This window comes from Podarcis pityusensis, assembly GCF_964106645.2.
Source record: "Podarcis pityusensis genome assembly, contig: HAP1_SCAFFOLD_946, whole genome shotgun sequence".
Lineage (NCBI taxonomy): Eukaryota > Metazoa > Chordata > Lepidosauria > Squamata > Lacertidae > Podarcis > Podarcis pityusensis.
In genome coordinates, this window is record NW_028293293.1 from 742 (window position 1) to 12,618 (window position 11,877).

The 11,877-nt window shown below is 40.3% G+C and overlaps 1 protein-coding gene across 5 annotated transcripts; it reads left to right on the forward strand.

The window, feature by feature from the left end:
• Positions 1-532: 532 nt before the first annotated feature.
• On the forward strand, positions 533-9,843 carry LOC308469130 (U6 snRNA-associated Sm-like protein LSm6). 5 transcript variants are annotated; one of them, XM_081024453.1, is made up of 4 exons: positions 533-683; positions 3,071-3,182; positions 8,182-8,295; positions 9,569-9,843. In XM_081024453.1, exons 2-4 carry the CDS (start codon positions 3,089-3,091, stop codon positions 9,601-9,603), a joined length of 243 nt encoding a protein of 80 aa, XP_080880579.1. In that variant the 5' UTR covers positions 533-683; positions 3,071-3,088; the 3' UTR covers positions 9,604-9,843. The 5 variants fall into 5 exon arrangements, with proteins under 5 accessions (XP_080880579.1, XP_080880580.1, XP_080880582.1 ...); XM_081024454.1 differs by lacking the exon at positions 533-683 and adding an exon at positions 805-1,131; XM_081024456.1 differs by lacking the exon at positions 533-683 and adding an exon at positions 805-1,095.
• Positions 9,844-11,877: the final 2,034 nt, after the last annotated feature.

The window sequence follows — 11,877 nt, forward strand, 5'->3', positions numbered from 1 at the left end:
GGCAAATTCTATGCAGAGGGGCCAGATTCTGCCTGGAGAAAGCACCAGCGCATCCCACCCTGTTGCAACAGGTTTTCTGGCAACTCCGAAGCAAAAGGCGTTTTTTTACAGGGGACCCTTCCAAGGATTGCTATTTCTTTATTAAGGCAGACGCGTTGGGCAAAAGTTTCCTGCATTTGCAGGGGGTTGGACTAGATGACCCTCGTGCCCCCTTCCAACTTTACAGTTTTATGATTATAATACTTGGGAGCGGCAGCAACAACGTCCTGATTTGAAAACAAAGGCACAGCTCGCTTTTTATCGCTGAACGCGCGTATTTATTTCACTAAAACCAAAGCGGGCGGCTTATGAACTCCTCCCTCGCGGCTTCTCCTACCTATACCGTTAGCAGGGCGGGACTCTCTCAAAGGGAGCCCTACAGCCCGATCCCCCTGCGTACGTCGCCTTTCCTCGGAAATAAACCCGATTTAAGTCCAACGGGACTCCTTCTCTCTAGCCTTAAGGAAAGAACTCCGCCCTGATTTTGAAAAGGCGGAGGAAGCGAAGACTTTTGGCCGGGTCGGGGCACCGTAGCTGCGACGCGAAGCTGCAGCGCGCTGATTGGCGGAGCCAGCAGCCCATCATCTTTCTTTTACGTTCGGGAAAAACCGTCCGAGCTAGTTAAGTAACGCGAAGAAGCGCGGGTGAGTGACTGAGGGCGGGCAAGCGTGGAACTCCAGGGCAGCGGCGGCGCGAGGGGTGGCGGTTGGGGGGGGGGGGAGGCCGCGCGCGCTGCTGTGGCGGAACATTCTAGGCCGCGGCCTCCCTCAGGGCCTGCGCGGCTGGGCCGCTCCCTTCGCAAGCCGCGGCCGTCGAGGGGGTCGCTTTCTCCTTCAGCGCCTCGCAGCTGCCCTGTTAACGAGGGGGCCCTGGACGCTGGTTTCCTAGACCCCGCCGGCTTGGGAGTCAAGTGACACCCCCCCCCCAAAAAAAGCGGGAGACTGCGGCCCTGGCCGTCGCATTGTGTGGGCTTCGGCTCCGCAGCCCTTCCCCTTGCTGGGTGCCTGCGATACACTGCCGAGCAGCCTCCCTGGCTTCGGCGTGCGCTCCTTAACGGTATACGACCCCACAGAAGGACTGGCAGCGGAGAGGGTTCGAATTCGCGCAAATTGTGAATTATTAATTCATCTGCTGCAGTTCTGCATTACACCTTCTCCCTCCCCAAGTTCACGTTATCCTCACAACAAACCTGCGAGGCAGGTGGGGCTGGCCCGGTGTTACCCGGCGGTTCTTTAATAGTTGGGCAGTAATTTGAACCTGACACACCCACCCACTTCCTATACGTCCCTTTGATCACTACTGTACAGCACACGGGAACACAGCTACTGTCACAGTGGCCTTTGCAGGAGCACACGCGGGTAATAACAAAATAACTGCCAAGTGCAAACTTCTTACATCAGTGTAGAATAGGAATACACTTGAAAGCGACATTTATTTTTTTAATCCTGCCCTTCACAAGGATTGCATATGCCAAATAACTCAAATGGCGATAGGTCAAGGAGCCTAGGTCTCTATTAGGTTCTTTCAGGAAATGTTTACTGGAAAGCTTCCTCTGGTGCTGTTATATGTATGCACCCACAAGATACCTTGATTTTATTAAATTTATTACCCACCCTTCACCAGCAGGACTCCAGGAGGAGTCCCAGAAAATAGTTATGGGAGTGCTAAATGTTAAGTTGCAAGGCTTCTTGACTCATTTTCCTTAAGCAGCTCTTCCAGTCTCTGCTTGTGAATTTTATAATCCAAATGTCTGATTGGTCTATGCCCAACATTTTGATGGAAAATTGTGGACACTTAAGAATGCCCTATTTTTTCCTGGGGTACATATACACTGTACATCATGTGTCCAAGGTTGCCAGGGCTGGTGCAGAGAAGCATAGTATAATGATACTACCTCTAGCTGTCTTGGAAATAATTGGGTCATCTGGAGCTTTTATGAATGAATGGGCCTGACCTGTGTTTGTTTGCATGCAGAAACCTTGTGCATCCTGTCCACTTGTAGGTTTTCATTTCTAGGTTATCTGTGACTGTCATCATCTTGTTGCTGGTGAATGATGGTGAAAATAGAAAAGGAAAATAAGAATAGTTAAAACACTTCTTAAAAATCCAGAACACCATATTAGAGGCAATAAATGAAGAAAATATTTTGATGAATCCTTTGCTGATGTTCTTGGGCAGGAGCCCTAATCTGTTACAGCATAAATCCCAGTTATGTCAGTTGTGTTGTGTAGGCTTCTAGTATGTTACATCTGGGCTGCTATGGATATTGTGAAATGGGCATAAGTTGATTTGATTTAGCAAAAAGTGCAGAGTTCAGGATATTCAAAAGAAAAGCAGATTTAGAGATTTTAAATAGATCATATTTATTGTGATATTTGAGGAAATGCTGCCAACACCAACTTGTTCTTCTAGGAAACATGTATCCAGTTGCAAAAACAATAATTTACTAAATGGATCTGAAGTTTTAGATGGTTATTTACACGTTTAACAAATTAGGCTTGTTATACGATTATATCAATGTACCTTTGGAGTGATTTCACTCATCAGTATGTTACTGCCTTCAAATAATGAAAGTTCTGAATTAGCTGTACATGAGATGAGAGTGCCTGTGCTTATGCTTCCTCAGTTAGCTATTTATTTATAAATCCATAGTCACCATGTTAAAAAAAGAATCCAAATTCCACAATACTGTGAAGTTCTTTTGTAGAAAAACTACAGAGACAGAATAAAGGCATGCCAGAGTACTTTGAATGTTTTCAAATGGTGGTGTGTTGTGAACAGATGTGTTAGATAAGCTTCTTATTAAGAATATCAAACTGTATGTAGTTGAGAGTAGTTTCATGCAATGGCTGTAGAACTGCAGTTTCAAAAGCCTCGTTTCAAATTTTTTTTTGCTTTATCCTCTTGTTTGATATTTATTTCCCAAATGATCACTTTACAGAGCCAGCATCCTACCTCTGTTTGTTGAGCATTTGTTTGTGCTGTTTTGAGTTCTGCATTTCAACCGTTTTCCTATTTCTGTTTCCTTTAGCCTCCCAGATCTGTCAAAATGAGTTTACGGAAACAAACTCCAAGTGATTTCTTGAAACAAATCATTGGAAGACCAGTTGTTGTAAAGTTGAATTCTGGAGTTGATTATCGAGGTAAGTTCTGTCAGTCTTGTGCACCAGTCATCATGATATATTTATGTGATCTTTGAGTTGGGAAGAAAGGAACCAATATAATTTGGATTATGATCCTGGCCTGTTCTTGGAGAGTTCTTCACAGTCAGGCTCAGGCATTATGGGTTATATATACAAAGGTAGGAGTAGTGAGATTAATTTAGTCCCCACATCTGGAATCTTTTTATCATCCTAGCCAAACTTTTTGGATTGAGAATTTGCTGTTTTGAACAGTAAGCCTGGCAACCCTAGCTGATTTACTTAAATTCTAAGCCTACTTGGTGTTCCAAATGAGGATGAGGCTGTGATGACATTTCTAAGCAATACTAGACCATCTTTCTAAGATGTTGAGTGTAAATTAAATGTTTAAATTTCCCAAGAACTCACTTCATTTAAAAGGATTCTATAGCTAAGAAGAAAGCTGATGGGGAGCTTTGAGACTGTACATCTTTTCAGGAGTGAGGTTTTCATTGTACCACTACCATACTAGAGGTGATTCTAGGAAAGAGACCATTTAATGCTTGACAAACACAACATGAAAGCTACAAGTTTGTAGGGTTTCCTCCTTTTTTACATTGAGAGAGAAAATACAGTTCTACTTATAGAGTTTTCTTTAAAGTATTCACAAATATTTTTTGCCACATTTCCAATAACATCCTTTTAGAATAAAAAATAATAATTTATTATTTGTACCCTCCCATCTGGCTGGGTTCCCCCAGCCACTCTGGGCGGCCTCCAACAAAGATTAAAAACACATTAAAATGTCACACATTAAAAACTTCCCTTGATAAATATGATCCGAGACCTTGGTCTGCTTTTCTGATTTCCTTGATATCAGATACCTAGCCAAGGTTACCTTTCTAATACCTAGCCAAGGTTACCTTTCTAATACCTAGCCAAGGTTACCTTTCTAATACCTAGCCAAGGTTACCTTTTGCAGCTGGGACTTTTGTTTTAAGAGTATGTAGACAGTGGAACAGATTCTCCTGAGAGGTAGTGGGCTCTCCTTCCTTGGATGTTTTTAATCAGAGCTTGGATGGCCATCTGTCAAGTATGATCTAGTTGAGATTCCTGCATTGCAGTGGGTTGGACTAAATGACCCTTGGGGTTCCTTCCAACACTATAATTCTATATTTCTATGATCTCAACTTCAGTATCTGAATTTTCATCATATTAACTTGAAAGTAAGACCCTTTAAAATCATTAGGACTTACTTGAAACTGGTTGAAACCTTGGTTTAAGAATACAGTCATACCTTGGCTGTTGAACGCCTTGGTACTCTGGACTTTTTGGCTCCCGAACGCCGCAAACTTGGAAGCGAGTGTTCAGATTTGCAAATGTTTCTCAGAAGCCAAACTTCCAATGCGGTTTCCGATTGAGTGCAGGAAGCTCCTGCCGCCAATCAGAAGCTGCGTCTTGGTTTTCGAACCATTTCGGGAGTTGAATGGACTCCCAGAACGGATTAAGTTTGACAACCAAGGTACGACTGTAACTAAAGTATGTTGGCAGGACATTATTTTTAAAATATTTCATACAACATTATTTTTTTAAACCCCACAAAATTATTACATATTTTAGAATAAACTCGTAGCATTTCCCCCCTCAAGCCTTCCTCTGAATCTGAATCTTGTTTGCACTCTCAGGTAATATTAAATAGCTCTCTTTCATACTAAAGGTAAAGGTAAAGGTACCCCTGATAGTTAAGTCCAGTTGTGAACAATTCTGGGGTTGCGGTGCTCATCTTGCTTTACTAGCTGAGGGAGCCGACGTTTGTCCGCAGACAGTTTTTTTTTTATAAATAATATTTATTACTTTTATAGATTACAAAAAGAGAGGGAAAAAAAGACAAAAGAGAAAAAACAAGAAAAAACAAAGAAAAAAAAAACAAAGAGAGAGAGAGAAAACACACACAATACAATACAATATATAAACAATACAAAACACAACCTAAACTCAAAACTAGACACATTAAGCTAAACTAAACAAACCCCACTCCCAAAACAAAAACAATTTAAAAAACATACATCCTCTCTTTTTCATACTCTATCTTTCGTTCCCTTGTTTCCTCGACCTCCTCACACCTCCCTTTTTGTGTTCCGCTTCTATTAATTGTTTCAGCAAATCCTTTCCATCTTTCTCCATTTTCTGTGATATTGTAAATAACGTATTATTTTAACCTTATTTTCCATTAAAACTAAATTACTTATATGTGCTTAACTCCTTATAACATTTCTGTTAAGCCCGTAAAAAATAAAAAATAAAAAATCATTCCACCATTTTTCTATCACTCATTAGTTTTACCATAAGTCTATATAAAAACTTTAAATTTTCCAATCTTCTTCCACCATCTCCTCTCCCAGGTTTCGGATTCTGCCAGTCCTTTCCGTCAATTCCATAAAGTCCATCAACCTGGTAATCTTATGTCCGAGGCTCTTAACTCTTTTCCAAGTCCCTTCTGCAGGTCTTCTTCATTTTCTTTAATGCTAAAGAGCCAATCTCGGGGGAATTCCAACCTGTCAATCCTTTTCTTCCTTCTGAACAAATCAGCTGAGTTTCCATAGTTAAAACTACAGTCCATAAAGTATTTCCGGGTATATTTCAAAATTCCTCCAATTCCAAAGGCCCCCAAAACTTCAATCTCCTCCAGGCCCGAGTCCATGTCCCAAAAGTCAGTTAATCCCTGCATAGAGGGCTCTTTCCAACTTTCCTTCTTTAATCCAAACCGGGATCCATTCCTCGGAGTCTGACTTTTCCTAGATTCAATCATAGAAGGCCTCAACTTATAATCTCCAATTTGCTTCTGTAAATCCACAGATCTCACTTGTATTATTTTATGTTGAACAACAGCTGCATTCTCCTTCTCCTCCTTCTCCTCCACCATTTGTCCTGCCAAAATGGGTTCCTGTACCAAGTCCTGAATTATTTCTGTGTTAGTGTTCGCTTTTTGACTCAAGTTGGTCACTTTCTGTTCCAAATTATCAACTTTGAGAGTCATATCACCCATCTTCTTATGAAGCTGTCCCAGCGAACAGCTTATCTTACATAAAACAGTCACAATGGCCTCTCCTATCAACATTTTTAAATAGTCCAATGTCACTCTCTGGTTCCCAAACTCCTTTTCTGCAGCTGGAAATTCCCCAGCTACAGTCCTATTACAGTTTCAAAAGCTCCCTCTAGAGGGAAACAGTCTCCACTTGTATCAGTTCTTTCAAGCACAATTTCAAACATTAAAGATAAAATTTCAGTTACTTTTCCTCTTTTTTTTTTAAATGCAGAAAGGGACAATGGAAACAGTATCTTACTCTTGTTTATCTAGCTGTCAAATCCGTTCTGTCAAAAGCACTCTCTCCAAACGTCATCTGGCAGCCCGTTCCCAGGTTCAGAGCAGTGGTAATTTGATTTTTTCACTCTCTCCTGCAGGCTCACTAGATCCAAAATTTCCCCCTCTTCTCCTGCCTCCTAAGGGGGTTTTGTAACTTTAAACCGGTGGAAATTTGATCCTTTGCCAAAAACTTTCAAAGGCTTTACTTGTAACGTCTTTGCTTCAGTCTATTTACAAAAACGGGAGGCGGACTTCCTGTTTATAACCTTCCCGTTTCAGTGCCAAATTGAAGTATTTAAGAATCCAATTTTCCGTTTTACTCACGAGTAGTTGTTTAAAATCCAATTGTCCACAGGAAAAAGTCAGCGCTCTCCGGCAACAGCAATGCGGCTTCACTCCGTGAAAGAAGCAGTCGATTCAAAGCACTGCGCCACTCACCCCACGTCGCTCCGGATCCCCAAAACAGGGTTTCCCCGCGAGTAGGGAAGGCGCAAAGGTGCCAGCCGAATCCCACGTCCACAGGCTTCTCCCGCCTGTGGTTTTTAATGGATCTCCGCCTCGCCGTGGCGGTTCAGACCCTGTTTTTCACGGAGCGGATTCCTCCCGATCGGAGGAAATCCGCCATTGCCAGAGGCGCCAACCCGGAAGTCCCAGTTTTTCCAGGTCATGTGGCCAGCATGACTAAGTCACTTCTGGAGAAGCCAGAGCAGCGCACAGAAATGCCATTTACCTACCTGCCGGAGCGGTACCTATTTATCTACTTGCACTGTGTGCTTTCAAACTGCTAGGTTGGCAGGAGCTGGGACCGAACAATGAGCTTACCCCATCGTGGGGCCTCGAACCACCGACCTTCTGATTGGCAAATCCAAGCAGCGTAGTGGTTTAAACCACAGCACCACCCGCATCCCATTTTTAATACTACACACTTTTAAAACAAAAGTTGCCTCTTAGATTATTATCTTTTTAGATAACTTGATAATTTAGATTAACTTTTCCCACATTGTATACCTAAAATGTTGTTAGAGCTGTAGTATTCCAGTTTTCAGTGAATAACATACATTTGGACTTGTGTACATGGCTGCTTCCTTCTATTATTCGGATTTATTTGGTTTCTATACCACCCTTCATCCAAAGATCACAGGGTGGTTTGCAATATGAAAACATAAAATACATGCCATACCATAACGAGTTAAACTTGATGTGCCTATGTCCATTCAAATTCATGACAACTTACTGCAGAATGTTAAGATACAGTAGTCTTAAAATAATCCATAAATGGAAGGATAATCTTTCCAGGCTCCAGAGAAGAAACTGTTGATCTTGTGGCAAAGGGTTCTGCTACAGTGATACTACATTTCATATGCTAAATTACAGATAGTGACCTACAGTGCAATCCTAACAACATCTACTTGGAATCAAGTCTTATTGAAGTCAATGGGGCTTACTCCTAGGAAATAGGGTAAGGATTGCAGTCTTAATCAGTTTCTAGGAAGACGTGGCAATTCTTTTTACCATAACAACCTATAGCTCTACACTTCTGCTTGCCTAGTCATTTTTTTGCAATAAAGTACTGTACTTGTACTGAATTTTTAATACAGCATTTGATTTAAAAATGTAGCTCTGAAGTCTAAGCAGTTCTGTGGGTCTCATTGATTTTAGGTGTTCTGGCTTGCTTGGATGGGTACATGAATATAGCTCTGGAGCAGACAGAGGAGTATGTAAATGGACAACTAAAGAATAAATATGGGGATGCTTTCATCAGAGGAAACAATGGTAAGTATGCTTAACTAGAAGATACTGGGTTTTAGTGTATTTATCCAAATTGTTTTGAGGGAAGATTTTTTTTGAAAAATTAGGTAATGGCTCTTCGTGTACATACTTTTGATGGTGAATTAGATGTAATAAGCAGGCATCCATAAATGTTTGGCTTCTGTGAAGCCTCATGCAGAATGACTTCTTACAACACCTTCCTCTTGCCTCATGTCCTCTTGCCAAATGAGAGAATTTGAGGTATGATTAAATATTTCAACTCATGTGAGGCTTTGCGAAAAGGTAATAAGTGATCTGTGTTGCCCTCAAAGTCAAGAGTATGGAGCTCAGTGGTGGTTTGTTTTATTTTTACTTTACATTTTAGGAATTGTTCCTGGGATTGGAAAATAGATTTTTAGGCAGTGCTTCCCTTCAAACATTTTCCATTAGCTTTCTTGGTGGTTGCACCAGGTTTTACAGAGTTGGAAAAATGGGCATCCTTAACCTTTGCAGTGATATAACTTCATTTGTTTTAGTAGTGATGCTTAGGATCAGGTAAATTAAGCCGGGGTTGGTGGGAATGCATGTATATAAATATTTAAAACAAAAAAACAAAAGACCCTGCAGTGTATGGACACTTGAAAGTTTTGGAGCAGTCTAGCAGGTAGGAGCTTCTCTAATATGATGGCTCAACTTAAGTTTAATACGCTGCACATATCTAGTTATTTGCCCTTCTAATTTCAATGGGAGCATTAAGCATTTGCCCTTTTAGTTTCAGTGGGAGAGTTGAGCACATGCATAAATAGCTTGCATTGTAATCAGTGGGCTTTAGCAATGTTTAGTCCTGGCAGGATCATGCCTCTTTTAGGATTGTGTTAGTCTTACTACTAAGATTTTTCATTGTCTTACAAAGAAAAATATATTTAGAGCTATACTACAGGATTGGCTCCAAGGAATAACGAACAGAAGGAAGCTGCTATACTAGCACTGTTGGTGCAAATATTCAAAAAGTCACATGATTCTATAAGAAATCAGTTCTGTAGCAGGTTTCATACAAAAGGTTGCAGTAGCAAAATCTCTTTGGATTTATTTTACTTTTCACACAGTGTTATAGTACGAGATGTAAAACAGTGTTTCCATCAATGATCAGTATTTTTGGATCAAACCAGTATTTCTGGCAATAATATTAAGTTTATGGACTGTAGCTGTTATAATTATACCTATTATATACACACTATTATGTATACAAGTACATTTATGCAAAACATCCTAATTGTCTTTTCCTCCTTTTAAACAGTTTTGTATATAAGTACACAGAAGAGGAGAATGTGAGCATACCTGAAGATGGAACATTTTTGTATTGCAACTTTAGTTTCTTAACATTATTTTGTTTGTTACTGGCAATTCTTCAGTGAACAAGGTTATTTAATTCTGCTGTAAAAGTTACATGGCCTGTAAGAAAGGATGGTTGTTGTTTTTTATATGTAAAAACAAAATGGAATATTGCTGACAGAGTTTGGAATACATCTTGTGTTATAATTTGGAATGAAATAAACTTGGAAAAGAATATGATCTGTTTATGCTCTAAGCTAATTTTATACAACATCTGGTACTCACATGAACAGTGGTAAGTTAGAGAATAACACCATAGTAGAACCTAACACCACACTGGAACCTTTCTCGGACTGCTAAAGTGTGAAAGCCTGTTTTCAAAAGTTTGGATGGCTGGAAAGGTAAGGCAAACTGCATGCCCTGTTTTTAAAAAGCACAGCCTCTTTCTTTAACTAGTCACACGGTAAAATCTTCAGTTGCAGTCTGAAGTGAACCAACAAAAATCTTAAATAGTGGGTGTAACAGTGACAATTCAACAATAGGAACAGGATGGAAGAAAAATCCAGGGGTAGCATTGTGCCAACTACAAGTAAGCACTGCAAGTGAGAAGCTTCTGTTTATGTGCCAGCCCTCCAAATCCTGGCAACCCTTTGCTCTCCTGATTGCCGTTAACTTTTTCTTCTTTCTCCCCCCCTCAGCACACTGGGAGGCTCATAAATCTGTGTGGCTGCACAGAGTGCAGGATCTGACATGTAATATAAAATCCAGCAGCTTGAGCAGAATCCAAAGACTATTCTTTTTTTATTTTTAAAGCAGAGTCAGCCTTGAAACATGAAAGCTAAGAAACTAATAAAAAAATTGGTAGGATGGGCTATAACAAAAATAGGGGAAGGTCTGTGTAGTCTGCTGTGGTCAAAGTTCCATTGCATATCCCTTAACCATTCTTTAGGCCACACACACTTTCTTTCATGCATTTGTTCCCAAAAATGTTCAACTAGATGCCTGACTTTTTAACCCAAGGAAATGGGAGAATAGGGGGAAAGAATTACAAACCTTGTGTTTTGCAATCTAAGTTAAAACTCAGTTTCTGCAAACAAAATGTTTCCTTAGTCTGAAATAGCCATTGATGTGCGTACAAAGGATTCTTACTCCCGTTCAAAATATGTTTAGGGTGTAATTCTATGTTCAGCTTATTGGGGAACAAGTCCCATTGAACTCAGCTGGGACCTACCTTAAAGGGGCATCTCTGAAGAGGCATGTACAGGATTGTACTGCATGTGAAGCTAAACTAAAACAAGTCCCATAGTATAAAGTTGAGAATGTTTTGATGAAAAGTTATAAAACAACCCAGCATGGGGTGCCTTGTACATTATACTGTTCTCTGAACAACTTAAAGCTGCCTTTAAAAATCAGCACATACCTTTCTTTGAGTTGTGCATGAATAAGCATTAACAATCATGTGAATACAACATTGTTCCATCTCCTCAAATAACAGAAGACCTTTGGTACAAGGAGGGAATAGCAGCACTTGAAGGGAAGGAATTAATAATTGTTAACTTATTCACATTTCACATGGCTCTGTGCAGCATACAAAGAGAACACAATTTTATAGCATGTTTCAATAATTTATAACTCCTTGACAAGGGCTTGAGAAAGGACTGCCATGTAAATACAAATCACAGGCATGGTTTTCTATTAATGGCTTCTTTTTAAAATGGATGTTCCTTCAGGTTTACTATGTAATTTTTAACTTGTTTTGGAAAAAGGTTACAGGTGGCAAGGTCACTGGATCCCTTCATCTTCCAAAATGGTTGCTGGAAGTAGCTAAAGTATTTTGTTTCCAAACATCTAAAACAGTGTATTTATGGAATGTTTATTGTAAGTATATCCACTATTATATAATATCTTACCCGCAGTTATTTAACCCTGTCACAACTCTAAAGAGCAGCTTTATTTAAGAGCCCTAATTCAAATATATGCATACACATGCACTGCATTGCATGCATAGCCCAAGATAATAACTGGCCATCCCCTTGTGTCATTGCAATGTAAACAGAGCAGCATGACTGGGAGTCATTGCAATTGTGCTATGTCTGTATGTTCTTTATTATGTAGCTGAACATTAAATCATGGCTATCCAGGAAGGCAAAATGGCTTAGCGACAGGGATGAAGACTTAACTTAATTGCTGTTAAGGAGAAAAGTGATTGAAATAGACATTTGGCTGTGAGTAAGCGCTGTGGGTGGCGCTGTGGGTTAAACCACAGAGCCTAGC